General features: G+C 47.5%; 1 protein-coding gene across 1 annotated transcript in view; it reads right to left on the bottom strand.

The window, feature by feature from the left end:
- The window catches only part of LOC144179727 (uncharacterized), a 41,653-nt gene extending 26,234 nt beyond the window's left edge, over positions 1-15,419 (bottom strand). The window contains exons 1-3 of the mRNA XM_077708171.1: positions 15,261-15,419; positions 14,233-14,398; positions 13,566-13,833 (exon numbers count right to left, since the gene is read on the bottom strand). Coding sequence (XP_077564297.1) covers positions 13,566-13,833; positions 14,233-14,391 — 427 coding nt within the window. The 5' untranslated portion in view covers positions 14,392-14,398; positions 15,261-15,419. The remainder of the gene's footprint in view (positions 1-13,565; positions 13,834-14,232; positions 14,399-15,260) is intronic.
- Between the last annotated feature and the right edge of the window lie 608 nt (positions 15,420-16,027).

A 16,027-nucleotide genomic window follows, 5' to 3' on the forward strand; every position in this document is an offset into this window, starting at 1 on the left:
TTGATTGATTGATTGATTGATTGATTGATTGATTGATTGATTGATTGATTGATTGATTGATTGATTGATTGTAGGGTTTAACGCGCTGACGCAACACAGGCGATGAGGCGCGCCGCAGTGGACGACTCCGGATTAATTTTGACCACCTGGGGATCTTTAACGTGTTCCGAAATAGCGTACAAAAGGCGTTTTTGCCTTTCGCCTCCATCAGAAAAGCGGCCGCCGCGGCCGGGAACCGAACCCGCGTCTTCGTGCTCAGCAACCCGGCACCCTGTCAGAATAGTACATTAATTAGCCTTGCGCCCTGACAGGGGCACGTGGCAGCGCGTGTTCGGCGCCCATTGCGTCGAAAAAAAAGGCTGGCAGTCAAAGCAGCAACATGGTCTGCTCTTACTTATAGCAACTTTTCCCATTTTTAAACTTCTGCTGCTCGTGAAAGCGCAGTCATACTGTCTAAACTGGCAGTCCACGTCAATTAGTGTCATGGAACGATGCTGTGTGTTAATTCCCCCCTTCATGCAGTACCAGCAGAAATTTTGTGCAATTAAATGTTGCCGGGGGGAACTTTCGTGCTGCGAAATATTGCCAGTACATACAGAATTAAAAAGACAATGAATGTCTAACTTCACTCTTAAAAAAACGGTCGTAGCACTTACTAACCGAACACTAACAAGTTAGTTGTCCCAGTATAAACTAGGTACTTAGTGGATTTTACCAACTGGCCATGCATAACCTAGTAAAAAGCTACGCGTGACAATGTGGATCGGCTGAACGTCCAGCGCGACATAGACACATTCAACACGCACATATCGCACTTAGACAACTTTTTTTTCTTTATTACCGGACCTCGAAATGCACAAAACCAACACATTGCAACACAACACAGCACGAGTTAATACAAAGCCACAATCCGGTTCTTCCGGATGGTGTTGTCGTAAAAAAAAATTGGGCCCATCTCCCCGCGAGGGGGACTCGAGTAAATGCGTCGCATAGGGGGTGGGTGTATTGCGTTAACGTTTAGTGTTTGGGGAGTTGGTGGTAGTGAATGCGTTGTATCAGCAGCTTCTTGACGTAGTTTGAATGAGTCAAGGATATAAGGCGCGTTCGTAGCCTCCCATTCTGTGTCGGCTTTGTGGCGCAGTGGCTAGAGCACCATGTACATTGCGTTCCGCCCGCAGGGTCGAGGGATCGAAACCAGGCGCCGGATAGTATTTCTTTTTATATAGTGTAGGGGGAGGGGTTCGGACTACGACTACGGACGTCAACGCGGGTGACATCGTGAGTTACTGAAATGCTCTGCATTTAAAAGTTATTTCAGTGCGGTCAGTGGTTCCATGCTTGCATGCCAACCATTCAGGCACATACTCTTGGACTTTAAGCCCTTCAACATAAAGCGTCACACTCTCCCGAAAGAACTGTCGCGCCGGCCTAGCAGCCACATCACCGTGAAGCTATACCATGCGCGCCGACCAAATACTGTACAGGCCCAGTAGCATTAGCCTATCGTACGGAACGCCCTCTTCATTTTCGGATGGGAGGTACCGAATGCCGTGTGGGTTCAACGGATATTCTTTGTGAAGTGTTCGCTGTAGGATGTCCCAAAAGTGCACTGCCATCCAGCAGTGTATGAACACGTGGTCTGTTGTTTCCGGTTGCTTGAAAATTGTGCACTCAGTGCCCCATGCCCCACATCAAACCCCTTATCTTTAAGCCACGTTTGAACTGTGAGTGTCCCGCTATGGAGTTTAAAGAAGACTTCGCCCCGCCCTGAACTGGCATCCTTTTGACCCTTTAAAGAACATCTTGCCCTGGGCCTGCAATGTACAATGTTCTGTACCGTGGCACAGGGAATAGGTTATCACATAAGTCCTTGTACAACTTTCTACAAGAAATATCTCTCAGGTACTGCACTGAAAAGCGTGCCGTTAAAAATCGTACCGTCAGCACGATTTCTCTAAAATACCCGAAAATTCTCCCCTCCATCCTTCTTGTAGACACCACAAACTGCGGTAGCACTTGACCTAAGCGCACCTGGCACATGGTTCTTAAAAAAGTGTCGCTTGTGTCCCGCAAAAACAGAAACCTATTTACTAACTGGCGCACGAACAAATGCGCCAGTCCCAGTCCGCCGCCTCGTACAAGTCTAAAGAGGTTTCTTCTTGCACACCTTTCCCACGTCGACGACCATATAAACACTGCAAATATCCAGTGCAATTTCTGAACATTCCTATGCGAGCAAGGCATCAATTTGCATTACAAACCATAACTTTGAAACAAAAAATAAATTGCACACAGTTGTCTTGGCAAACATCTACAAATTGATCCCTTTACACTTTTCCCCTCTATCCCGTATTTGCTGTGCTTGCGCACACCAGCATGGATCACTATCCCTGTAGTTCTCTAGGGGTGTTCCAAGATACTTGACCGGTTTGTTTTCCTAACTGACACCTGCAAATAAGCCTGGTGTCGTCTGCCAACTGCCATGCCAGAACCCCAGGCACTTGGACCAGTTCACCATACTGCCTGACATAATACTAAACGCTTGAAAGGAGCCATGAAGGGAAAATACAACATGGTTTAATTTGAAAGAACTAGGATTCAGTATCTCACTCAGCTCCATTACAGCCACAAAAGATGTTTTTTTAACAAAAAATAAGCAAGAAGTATTTAAAAACTTTCAAATTTTGCGCCACAGGGACGTGTTATGAGCAAGAATGACGTCACACGGGCCAACAATAAAACATAATTTTCGGTGCGTTAACTGGACGTTAGCATTCAAGTGATGCGGTGAAATGGAACTAGAGGCCCCATTACAGACGTCCAGTCATGTGTCGTCGCGACAGGTCAGTTAGGCGGCCGCCCCGGACAAACAAGGTTCCGTGACGTCATAGAAAAGTTGCGGGAAATTGACTAGGGGGTCGCGACTGCTTCACACATTTTCTTTAATATCTCCGTTATTTGTTCGATGATTGCGATGATATTGCTATCATTGTTATCGGGACTAAGCAGTCTTTCTAATAAACCCAACTTGTATTTTGTCTTCATGGCTCCTTTAACGTCCTCTATAGCAATAGTGACACTTCCTTTGTCTTTGCAGAATAGTGCGATGTCGTCGGCGTAGGCTAACAATTTGACTTCAGACTGGTGCAGCTTAAAAACACGGATTTGATCGTTTCCCATTATTTTCAAACACAACGTCTCGAGGTAAAGACAAAAAGTCCTGGCGCACCGAACGCTCCACACTAATGGGGGCCCCCAGACTCTCATTTACTAATAACCTAGGGGAGCCAACAAATAAATTGAGCAAGAAAACTAACGGAATGCACGAGGAGAGCGAGTATGATTTAGTTACCTTTGATACATCGGCTCTTCTTGCTTTTATAGCCAGCAGCGGAAAATCAATTGATAGGGTTGGTGGTCTTGTCACAAAAATCAAATATTTTAGCGATAATTTTAGAATTGTGCATTTTAATGGCAGCATATACAAGTCAGCATGCGGATTTGCAAAACCTTTTTAATCGTGAATTGGAGTGGGAAAAGTGCTGTAGTTATTACGTTCAATAATTCACAGAATTTTGTCACTGTCAGTGAATGTTAGTATCAAACAAGCAGCAGTTACTAAGTGCCCGGTCTACACCAGTAATGGTTCCACAGTTAGTGGTAGGACCTACGTACCGCCCTGGGGGGGTAGTAAGGTTCGTAAGGAGTTAGTAAATAGAGCCGTAAATAGCCTTTTACGAGCTTTCTTGTTTTGTTTTCGCGTGTATCTTAAGCAGCTGCTTGGGCTACACGCGATAAATGTTTCGAACAGCGATCCGGGATAGCCGCCTACAGCCGGATCGACCGCGACAAGTTTGCTCGTATGGGTAGCAGAAGTCCAAGAGAAACGCGAGCTTTTAAGCGGGATAAATTTATAGTTTGATAAATTATATTATGACTTGGTTTCGGCGCACGTTAAAGATCCCCACGTGGTCAAAATTAATCCGGAGCCCTCCACTACGGTGCGTCTCATCGCCTGCGTTGCGTCGGCGCGTTAATCCCTACAATCCATCAATATATTATGATTTAAGGCCGCGGCAGAAACAGAGATTCTTGCCTTGCCCGCATTCAGCATCGCGCCTTCGCCGCGAGATGGGCTGCCCATGCGTCTGTGTAGCTATTCTAGTTCACTGTAGTGTTGCGGTACACGGAACTCGACAAATCAGTTTGCTCTAAGCGAACGGCCTCTGTGAATGTATTCTTTTTTTTGCGGTCTCCCGGCGCTGGCTGATAAAACCGACCACTTGGCTCTTTTTTCTTTAACAAAGTTTACTCTCTGGCGTATGTGTGTGTGTGTGGGGGGGGGGGGGGGGGGGGATCATGAAATAATGACTACCGACAATTATTTTACTGTCACTGCCTCAAGCTGCGGACTGTTTAGCTACTAAGAAAAGTCGCTAAACAATCGATAACTTATGTAGAGCACGACATGTTACCGGTATTTTTATTGGAATAATTTCTGGCTTTGGCTTTTACGTTTTTGTTTTGTTGCTGCTCATTTTACTTCTTTTACCTTTCATGCTTTCCTTTTTCCCCCCAACATGAAATCTTGCGTGCGCCACTGCCTTTGGGCGACGCAAGGAGACTGCAGGCAGCGCTCACGTTGCCTGAGGCACCGCTCGGCGTAAGCGGACCTCGAAAACAAATCTGCATGAGCTTACCTTGGAATGTAGCAGACACAAGGCATCCTCAAAAACATTCTTAGAACGCGTCGCAACAGCACCAACCTTCATAATGACCCCTTTTAAACTGTTCTGTCGCGCACTGATTAGCCGAAAGGAAAAATGCCCGTCGTAAGTGCCGCACGCTACGCAGTTGTGTTGCGGTGGTTTTAGGTGCAGAAACCCACATGGAGGTGCGACGGCCGCAGTTAGGCTAGCTAGACTCCCCCCACCTATACGCGGCCAGCGACGCTCCAAACCAACGCCACAACGTTCCTTTCGGGCGCCGCCCAGCCGCCGGGTCGGGCTGTCGGCGCACGCGCGTTCTGCCAACCACCGCAGCATTTCGCGGCCACCAGTAGGTGGCCCCAGTCGCGCACGTGCGCTTCGTGACGTCACGGTGTTTACATACAAGCTGGCGGTGAAGGTAACTTTGAATACTCAGCAAACAACTGTTGTAACTCTCATTTTATCAAATACTTCTCAAAAAATTCCCCGCATTTCCCCGAGGGGAAGAATGTGAAGGTGCGAATGCACGAGTTGAATTTGCGCGGTTCGGTAATGTTCGCGAAAGAGAGATCACACACACACACACACACAACTACAAAGAAAGAAAGATGCATTTATTCACAGACACCTATTTTTGTTGTCGTTGTACTTGATTGCTAGAGCGGATCTCAGCTTTGAAATTTCGTGTCAGTACTCCTTTAAGCGGGTGCATTAGCCCTTCTCACGCCCGATTCCTGGCCAATCCCCCACGTGGGTATGTGCCATGTCAGCGGCCAGGCAGCGCGCGCCCATCTCCCCCCGTTGCCAAGGAAGACGAGGAGATTCCTGGCCAATCCCCCACGTGGGTATGCTATGCGGACATCGCCGGTGGACGCAGGTTCGCACTTAATACAGTTATATGGCGACTGTCCATTAACACGAATTTCATTCACTTGTGTTATTTACACAATTAGCTCGCCGTGAAATTGCGAACGTTCCAGAATTCTCGTCTGCTGTCGATATGTGGGCACGTATACAGGAGGAGTGTGGTTGCAGAAAACGGCTATAAAACTTGTTTTATTTGAAACTACCCAGAAACAAATTATAAAACAACTTTCCGCTAAGACGACTCTGAGTTTCATTTAATTGTTATAATTGGATAGTTCACAGTGAAGTACCCGCAGCGGTGACTCAGTGGATAAGGCGTTGTCCTGCTGAGCACGAGGACGGTTCGTTGGATGGTTGTGATTTGCGGGAAAGGAAAAGGAAAGGAATTGCACTGGGGATACTTTTGAACTCGGCAGGGAGCTCACCTGCATGTAAACCAGTGCGGGAAAGGGAAGTAGAGGGGAAGTGATTGGATAAAGTAGAGAGAGAAAGAGAGATAGATTCTTGCTATCTTGAAGAAAAAAAAATTCCTCGCATTTCCCCGAGGGGAAGAATGTGAAAGTGCGAATGCACGAGTTGAATTTGCGCGGTTCGGTAATGTTCGCGAAAGAGAGATCACACACACACACACAACTACAAAGAAAGAAAGATGCATTTATTCACAGACACCTATTTGTGTTGTCGTTGTACTTGATTGTTAGAGCGGATCTCAGCTTTGAAATTTCGTGTCAGTACTCCTTTAAGCGGGTGTATTAGCCCGTCTCACGCCCGATTCCTGGCCAATCCCCCACGTGGGTATGTGCCATGTCAGCGGCCAGGCAGCGCGCGCCCATCTCCCCCCGTTGCTAGGGAAGACGAGGGGCGCGCGCACCCGCAGCTGTTGCTATGCGGACTACGGCGGCGGACGATTCAGGCTCTCTTAAGAAGTGCATTCGCACTTAAAACAATTCTGGTACAACAAATGAAAACAGCATAAACATAATAATTATTACTTAGGACAGTTTGAAAGGTTACGGAATGAATCTGTGGCAATAATCCGCGTACGCAAACATAACTACTACTCCAGTTTGATTCAACGCGCGAATAGGGATTCAAAAAAAAAATCTGGAAAATTATACAAGGAGTTGCAGGAAATTCTCGTGCGCAAGTTATTCTTCCTTTAACAATAGACGAACAAATTGCTGAAAGCTTAAATTCATACTTCACTAGTACAGGGTTCATACAGGATTCAAATACAAGAATTCAAGGATATTCAAGAACTTTCAAGGCCCTGTCAAGGTATTTTCAACGGTGCAGGGGAGAACATACACCAAACGGTTCTAATACTGTTCTGCTAACACGCAAAACATTTGCTTCTTTACATTACAAGAAAATGGCCTTGAGAAAAATCTCTGTGGAACAACTCCACCCGTTGGAAGTGGTCAAATTTAGTGCCATCCGCAATAATAAGCTGAGAGCTTTACAAAAAACATGCCATTTTGAACTTTTTCGAGCTCTGCAAGTGCTTTTAATACACAGTCTCGGATAGTGACGAACATAAATTAATACCTCCTGCCATTGTCATCCCCTAAGTGCACTTCAACGTCCGGGACACTTTGTGAAGCAAGATGCCTCTCAGCCAGGGTACTATTAAGACAAGAAAATATCCGTGTCTGCCTCCGCCATGTTAGCGGTTCATTTGCCGATCCTTTGGCAGATAGCTCCAGAAGTCATGTGCAGGAATTCCTGCCGGTTTACTATTAACGTCCTATTAGAACCGAGTTACCACCTTGGCAATTTTCTACGTGGTCAATAACAACAACAGTGCCTGGAATCGGGAAAAAGTCAGCGATGCCTCCACCGGCCTTGACCTACTACACACACTTCAGCATATATCTCGCTGCTATGGCGGGTATACCCACGTATATGCTGATGGGTCCGTGACTTCTGAATCTTCTGCCATAGGTGTATGGGTGCCATCTTCGGGGGTCTCTGTGAGCCAAAAGCTCAGCCACAAGACATCGGCTACAAAAACCGAGCTGGCATCAGTAAGAGCTGCGCTGCACATTGTCAGGGACTGCACTCCAAAACCTTGGGTAATGTTCCTGGACTCCCGCTCTGCGCTACAAAAGCTTCTCAAGCGAGGAAATAATCAAGGCAAATTGATACAAGAAATTAACGCCATACACACTGAGGTACTCCGCAACGGGCACACTATTTCTTTGTAGTGGCTGCCAGGACACTGCGGCATCGCGGGCAATGTGATATCGGATCGGCTCGCACGCGAGGGCTATTCCACGAGCTCACCAGTACAACTCCCTTTATCCAAAGAGGACATCAACGGAATAGTCACAACTCATGGATGGCGCATGCAATTGCAGCACTGGCGGAACCCGAACCTGCAGTACGCCCCCCTTTACGCTATCGACCCGCAGTGTACGTTTCGTATACCTCACGGTTTATCGACGCGAACAGAGTGTGCTATACATCGCCTGCGCCTCAAAGTAGCCTATACAAAAAAAATTCCCCCGCATTTCCCCGAGGGGGAGAATGTGAAAGTGCGAATGCACGGTTGTCGGCCCGCTTGCGGCGCTTGCGCTCGGCCCCCGCAGCCCACCGCCTCGCCGCCTTCTCTTCCATCTCTTCCATCGGGTTTGTAGTATCACGTGTACACCACGCAGTTATCAAGCCGCTATAACGCCGCTGAGTCGCCAACGCACGCCGCTGACGACGTAGTTTGAATGCGTTAAAGATATAAGGCGCGTCAACACTGATATCACCGTCGCGTCCGTGGCTTGATCGGTAGAGCGTCGCGCTGCGGCCGCAAAGTCCGCGGATCGAAACCTGGCGCCGGATGCTGTTTCTTTATAGAGGAGCACTGCGGACGCCGACGCCGCCGCCGGCGGTGGATGGTTTGGGGTCGCTTATAAAGTGTATTTCACACTTAAAACCTTTCTTAACAAAATCGGTCTGATGGCATCACCTCTGTGTACGCTTTGCGGTGTACGAGAAGACATTGAACACCTGTTCTGCGTTTTGTCCACGTTTTAACTCGGCGCGAACGACAGCGTGAAGTTTATTACGGGCGAGAACTGTCAGCATGGAGGACTTTTTCGGCCCCTGGAACAGCGAAGACAGAGCGGTGCGGGGTTTTAAAGCTCTTGCGCGTTTCCTCAGAGACTCTGGACTCGACTCCAGCCTGTGACTGCCTGTGACTTTTAGATGCGGCGCTCAGAGCATCACTTGTCGGCGGCCCTGTCCTTCCTGCGTGCGTCAGTTGTTGTCCGCGTGCGTCCGTTGTTGTCCGCGTGCGTCCGTTGTTGTCTGCAGCCACTCTCCCCATCTCCTCTCCGATAGCGAACACTCTCTCGCGAGGGGCATTGGATTGGATTGGATTGGCTTGGCTTGGCTTGACTTGGATTGAATTGGATTGGATTGGATTGGATTTGGATTGGATTGGCTTAAAGTGAATTGTGTTGGATTGTGTTGTGTCATAGCCGCGGCACTCTCTCCGCGGTCTCCTCTCCTTCGGGCGCGCTGCGCATATAACCGGTGTGCTGCTCTCCGGCGGCCTTTCGGTCGACGGTTGCTCTCCGCTAGCGCTTGAACCCCCCTCAGCGTCGCATCACACCAGGGTTCCCGCGAGGAGAGGTGGGCGTAATTTTTTTTATGTTTGTTCATGTGTCTGTCTGGTGGAGTTTCTTTCGTGTTTTTTTTTCTTTTTCTTATTTGTATTATTCATGTAAGCATATGACCCTTATCACATGTTCACCAACCATCTGAAGTAGCAAGCCCAGCATTATGCAGGGCTGACCTCTTCAGTCTCAGTAAAGAATTTTCTCTCTCTCTCTCTCTCTCTCTCTCTCTCTCTCTCTCTCTCTCTCTCTCTCTCTCTCTCTCTCTCTCTCTCTCTCTCTCCTAAATGTCTGTTCATCAACAATTGGGAAGGGGGGCGGTGGTGAGGTCTGACTTTTCCCGCCATCACACATGTAAAAATAAAATATTCCACCAAAGCTTAGGAGCTAGATGCACCGTGTTCTCACATTCACATTTGGTCTTCCTTATCTGTGCTCCTTTTTATGAGAGAGAGAGAGAGAGAGAGAGAGAGAGAGAGAGAGAGAGAGAGAGAGAGAGAGAGAGAGAGAGAGAGAGAGAAAATTTTATTTCTCCAGCAGAGGCTGATGGGTGGGCGTCGCCCCGTGGAAGGCGTCCCTAGTCCGGGATGCCTTGACTTCGGCTGGCCGTCCGTGCTCGGGTCACCAACTTAAGCTGGATATCCGGGTCCGGGCTGGCCAGGGAAGCCCTCCAATGCTCGAAGGTTGGGTTGGAAAGGGGGGGCAAGTCTGGAGTTCGTTGGCACTCCCATATGTGTCAGCACCGTTCATTTTCGAAACGTAGTGGGGCATAGCTATGGTGGTGCACAAGAGGTATGCAAAATGAATAGCAGGACGAGGCAATGCAGAAAGCATTGCCTCGTGGGAAGAGGACAGAAACATGGGAAGGGGACCTATATTGATTTCCCCTCGTCCGATGCGGGGATTTCATTCTGTACGAGCCCTTGCATAAAGCAACCCGCCTGTACTCCCAAGGTGGCTTGAAATTGTAAAAGCATGTTTTTGATGGGGAGTGTGCATGGCCACAATGATAGATAAGCCATAAAAAGCAGGTCACATATCCGGGCCTCTTCTTTATTGCCCAAAGAATTCAAGGGTTTTCAAGGAGAAGGAATAAATTCAAGGCTTTCAAGGCCCTTGAAAACTGAATTCTCAATTTCAAGTGTTCTCAAGGTTTTCAAGGACCTGTACGCAGTACTACGAACCCTGTAGAGTATTGGCCATCTTTGGTGTCTTGGCCCCATCTTGTGCCACATTTTCAATCATTCCCTAGCCACCTCGTCCTACCCTGATCCTCTAGGAACCGCCGAGGTATTACCCGTATTCGAAGACGGTGATCGCTCTGACCCTTCGTGTTACTGCCCGACATCAGTTCTCAGTATAATCAACAACATCTTTGAAAAGCTACTTTCTTCTCGAATTAACAAGTTTCTGGAAAAATATCAAATACTATGTCCGCAACAGCATGGTTTCGTACGGGATACTGTACTTCCACTGCAGTTCAAACTTTGACACAAAATGTCAACTCAGCTTAAAATGGCAATAAACTATAGTTTCCATCGTATTTCTTGACCTTCAAAAGGCATTCGACACTATCGAACACGGCATACTTCAGAACAAATTAGATAGCTATGGCTTTCGAAATGAGAGCTTTGATTTCTTCCCCAGTTACTTGTTGTTACTCTATGCGGCATCACTTCTTCACAAAAACCGATACGCACAGGGGTCCCGCATGGATCCGTCCTGGGCGCTTGTTATTTATATTACATGTAAATGACTTACCACTGGTTATCAATTATGCAGAGCTACTATTGCACGCGGATGGAGCAGCTTTAGTTCTTACGGGGGAAAATATACAAGAAATCGAAACAAAAACAAATACCGAACTACAAAATATATCAAATTGGTTCAAAGCAAATAAACTCACCTTCAACGCGAAAAAAAAAAACAAAGTACATGATAATTCATTCACGACATAAGCCCATAAATCTAGACAGTATTCAAATAAAGATAAATAATTATGCACTAGAAAGCACCAGCTCATTTAAATACCTAGGTGTAGTTATCGACAACCATTTCCACTGGCACCCCAATATAAACTCAGTGTGCTCAAGGTTATCTTCCGGCTGCCATGCATTGTTGCAAGCGAGAAATTATTTCGACCTTCCAATATTACGGATTTTGTACTTTTCACTCGTGCATTGCCATTTATCCTACTGCATAGATTCATGGGGTTGGACTTATACTACATACCTTGAACCTTTACGCGAATTACAGAAGCGCTTATTAAGAATAATAATGCACTCAAGCCATGATCATCCCAGAGCACCCCTGTTTGGCAAACTACAAATCTTACCAGTCCAATGGACACTTTACGTCAGCAGAAAGCAGCCATTGCGTTAATCATATCATAAGGTATAACCGCCCTGTTTATTCGTCCATTCTGTGCTCGTCATCCCGCCCTACCAGGAATTATGTTGCTGGTAACTTCAACCTACCTTCCACCAATAACGTATATGGAAAACGACGACTACAGTTCATCGGTATCAACACCTGGAATAGTTTGCTCCAGGATATCAAATCGACTGTTAACTTTCTCCTTAAACTCAAGAAACATTTCCTTGTCCTACCTAATGAGTTTCCGTGTCCAGCAGTCACTCCTGAAATACTAACAAAACCGTGAAACTGTTGACAAAAAATATCGCTACGTCCAGCGAGAGTTAACTGCGTAGTTGTCATTCTTCATTGCCTTTATTTGTTTGTGTATAAAAATTGCATGTTTCTGTTATCGTACCCAAGTTTGAGTGTGTGGATTCCTGGGAATGAGTTGTACAATTCCCTAATCTTCTTTTCTATATTCGCAATGTTTTCGCATCTTGTATTTTGTATCGTGTTACAATGCCTTGTATCGCAACATTGGACCCTATACTAGCCTTTGGCTATGGGTCCAAGCAGTGTTTTTTAACTATCATGTTGGAATTGGAAATAAAATGAAATGAATGAATGAAAATAAAACGTATAAATAGAGGATAAGGAATAAGAGATAGGGCTACTAGTCCGGGCACATCAGTCAGACACTGCAGTCGGGCCTACAGGCGTTGCGTGAGGCCGGTCGTCTCCAAATAGTGGAGCAGATGGACGAAAACTTTCCGTTGGGTTACCGCAGGCCCCTTCGGGAACAGGTCCTCCATGCCGGCGCTTGGAAGTCCTCGACGCTGGAGCGCTCAGTGAAGCTCTACTCTCGGCGCCGCGTGATGCATGGGAGACGCAGGTTCGGTTCCCGGCCGTGGCGGCCGGTTTATTGATGGAGGCGAAAAGCAAAAACTCCTGTGTGTACGAGATTTCAGCACGCGTTAAAGATCCCCAATTGGTCAAAATTAATCCGGAGCCCTCTACTACGGCGCGTCTCATCGCCTGCGTTGCGTCGGCGCGTTAAACCCTACAATCAATCAATCAAGTTCACATTGAAGTTGTAAACGTTGCAGAATTCCGGTCTGCTGTATAGTCCTGTCAAGTTTTATGAAAAGAAGAAAAAGGGCGATAAACGGACGTAGACGAAGGAAACACGAAAGACATATACAGGCGCCAATTGCAAAAACCTGGCAAGACACATACGGCTCCTGTATATGTCTTTCGCGTATCCTTCGTCTACGTCCGCTTAGCGCCTTTTTCCTCTTTTCCAGTAAAGCAATGAACCGACTAGCTCAACACGCTTTGTTAAGCTTTACGAAGCTATCACAAAATGTAGTCACTGCTATTACCAGCTGTTGAAAAAAAGAAATAGTATGTGGACATCCTCTAACCATGAGTTTCATGTCTACTTTTTAGAGCTGTGTATTTAGAACTGTAGGATAGACGCTATCCCGAACAGCTGGCGGCCGCCCAAAGCGGCAGCGGGTACGTTATCCTAATATCATTTGTCGTGAAACCGCGAGTGTTAATTGTCTTTTGTGACGAAAAACCTTTTTCCAGTCACTTCAGATTTGCGGACGACATTGTCCCGTTCAGCGAGTCTGGAGAGCCCCTGCAAAGAATAGTTGAGGAATTGAACTCGGAACGCTCCGTCGTACGGTTAACGATAAGTATGAATAACCCGAAATAAATTTTCAACTCTTTTTACACAAAGAACGATTATCGCAGCACGGGTTCGACGTTACTCCAAGGCGAAAGAAGTAACTGCTTCTGTAAGCCCATTTGAAGTAAAAACTCCAAAGCGCTGTCGGAACCCAAAACATTTATTCCGGCTATACGGTCAATCTGACACCAATCACTTTTCAAACGGACGTCTTTTCGCGTGACGCTTGATAGTTCATAGCACGCGTTGCGGACGTCCTTGCCTCAGTCGAAGACGCAGTCGTCGTCAGCTGGCTAAGCCGAAATTTCTGCTGAGACCTTCAGACCAGCACGTAGGGGTCCGCGGGTTCTTCGGATACCACGGGCTCCGTGAGCGGATCAACGGGACCCTCGGTCACGGGAACGACTTCGGGGGCGGGCTTGACGACGACGACTTCCTTCTGGACCTTCGTCACTGTGACCTTGGTGACCTCGGGTGTTGGCACCGGCGGCGGCAGTTCCACGCAGCCCGCGTCCAGTTGGTAGTCGCACACCTTCAGCCTGTCGTTGAAGTGCAGGTTGGCCGGGCACTCGAACAGCAGGGGCGTTCCCTGGGCGAGGGGAGAGTGAGATGATGGAGCGGGTAAAGAACATTTTCTTTCGTTGACGTTCTGAAACAGGCTAAAAGCATTTTCAGCATCCTACAATAAGATACAATTACGCCTACTTAATGTCCCCCTCCGCTTCCACCACCCACATGCGAAATACTGTAGAATAAAGTTATTTCAGCTTCATATCCTCGAGGCGTAATGTATTTACGACACTTCTGCAACATCCATATAACCATACGGATGTTGCAGAAGTTGCGTAAATACCATGTACCGGAGCGCTCAGATCTTTCTTTTCTTATTCACCAAACGCATCTTGCCATAGTCGATAGATTTGAGGTTAGGGGCCGCTGCACGGCCTTAGGAACGTCTCGGTCAGCCACGGACGACAAGCGTACGTACCTGACTGCAGATGTAGAAAGTGGAGCAGTTGAACGGGTTGGCGAAAAGTGTGACGTTGGCGTCCCTGTGGTCCACGGGCGGGCATGCCTGCAGCACCTGGCCATGGCACACGGCAACGACGCCCAGCCACACAGCCACGCACACCACGCGGTGCATCATCCCGCTGCTGCATGCGGTGATAAGAGAGGGATGAAGTTGGGCTCCGCGCTGCTGGCACTCTCGCCCCGTGATTGATTGAAAGAGAGAGAGAGAGAGAGAGAGAGAGAGAGAGAGAGAGAGAGAGAGAGAGAGAGAGAGAGAGAGAGAGAGAGAGAGAGAGAGAGAGAGAGAGAGAGAGAGAGAGAGAGAGAGAGAGAGAGTAAATGTTTATTGAAAAGGAAAAGAGGTCGGCCTGAGAAAGTGATCTTGGGCCTGCTACTTCCCACTGGGGGGAGGGTACTGGGGCTAAAAAGAGAAAGCAATGAATATGGAAGGTATGGGAAATGACAATGAATTGACAAATGAACTATGCACAACCCGTAAAACCAATAAACGTCTCACAAACAATGGGGCGCGGAATCACATGATTACAGTCCCCTTTTCAGCACATGATTATCGTCCATAAAAAAAACCCATTGAGACACCTAGAGCCGAGAATCCAGACAGGATCCATATTATATTAAGGGCCATGGCGCGTGTAATCGAGGGCAGTTAGGGATAGATTAAAAAGAGACAAGGCTTCTCATCATACCGAAAACCTTCAGCGCACGAAACAGAAACACGAGAAGAGAGTGATTGAACAGGGCAGCGCTGGCCTGCTCTTTCACTGCAAGTTTCGCGTCCTGACAAGTCACCAACAATAGACCACAACTTTCTACAAATGTCGTGGTCAAATTTAATCCGCAGCCCTTCACTACGGTGCCCCTCATCACCTGTGTAGCGTCGCTGCGTTAAACCTAATAATCAATCAATTCTACAAAGGACATTCCCTGCGAATTCCCGGTCTATAACGTGAGAAAACGTAAGTGTGCGAAGATGCATGTACTCACTTGAGGAGCCGCTCTGCCCGCAGAGTGGGAAGACCTTGGGTGAAGGTGGAGTGCAAACACGACTCGGTCTTAGGGATGCATGGCTTTTTATTCGGCCACGGGACCAAGGACAGGGCGTCATAAAGTTGGCATTCGTGTGTTGCGTTAACGGCGCGATAAAGGGTTCGCGCGACGGATTGGATGCACCGGAGGTCACAATCTGAAGCAATGCACGCTTGCGTTCCTGAAATGCGCCCGAAACGGCGGGCTTTTACAGCTATTGCACTGTCATCAAAAGTGACAAAAGATAAAGCCTGCACGATTACGCGTGCATGGAAATAGAGCCTGCCCTACCTCCGCAGGAACTTATTCTGGCTTGTCAGGATCTTGCGAGTGGACCTCTCCTCCTCACCAACTCTTTCTTTCTAAGTTTCTAGGCTCTCTCCTCCCAACGCGCCCTCCGGCCCTTGGACCCACCCTGCGTTAATACAGGAATTTCACTCGTTCACTGCTGCGTCATGTGGCAGGAATCACGTGCATCAAGCAGCGATTCGGAAGCTTTGGCAGCAATGCAAGAGGCTGTTTGCGCATCTAGTGTTGAGCAAATGCAGGTGATAAAATTACATTATGCGTACGGGGGTGCGAGTCTTGGTGAGAACGTCCGTGAAGACAAAAAAAAAAAGAAGGAACAGTCGAATTACAGATCAACTTTCTGCGTGAATTTTGTGGATCACAGGCGATACGGTGAACATTTATTGGATACTGATGTGAAGGAAAAAAAAGTTTCT

Source organism: Haemaphysalis longicornis, unplaced genomic scaffold (genome assembly GCF_048455015.1).
Source record: "Haemaphysalis longicornis isolate Haplotype H1 unplaced genomic scaffold, Haemaphysalis longicornis Haplotype H1 scaffold_4, whole genome shotgun sequence".
Classification (NCBI taxonomy): domain Eukaryota; kingdom Metazoa; phylum Arthropoda; class Arachnida; order Ixodida; family Ixodidae; genus Haemaphysalis; species Haemaphysalis longicornis.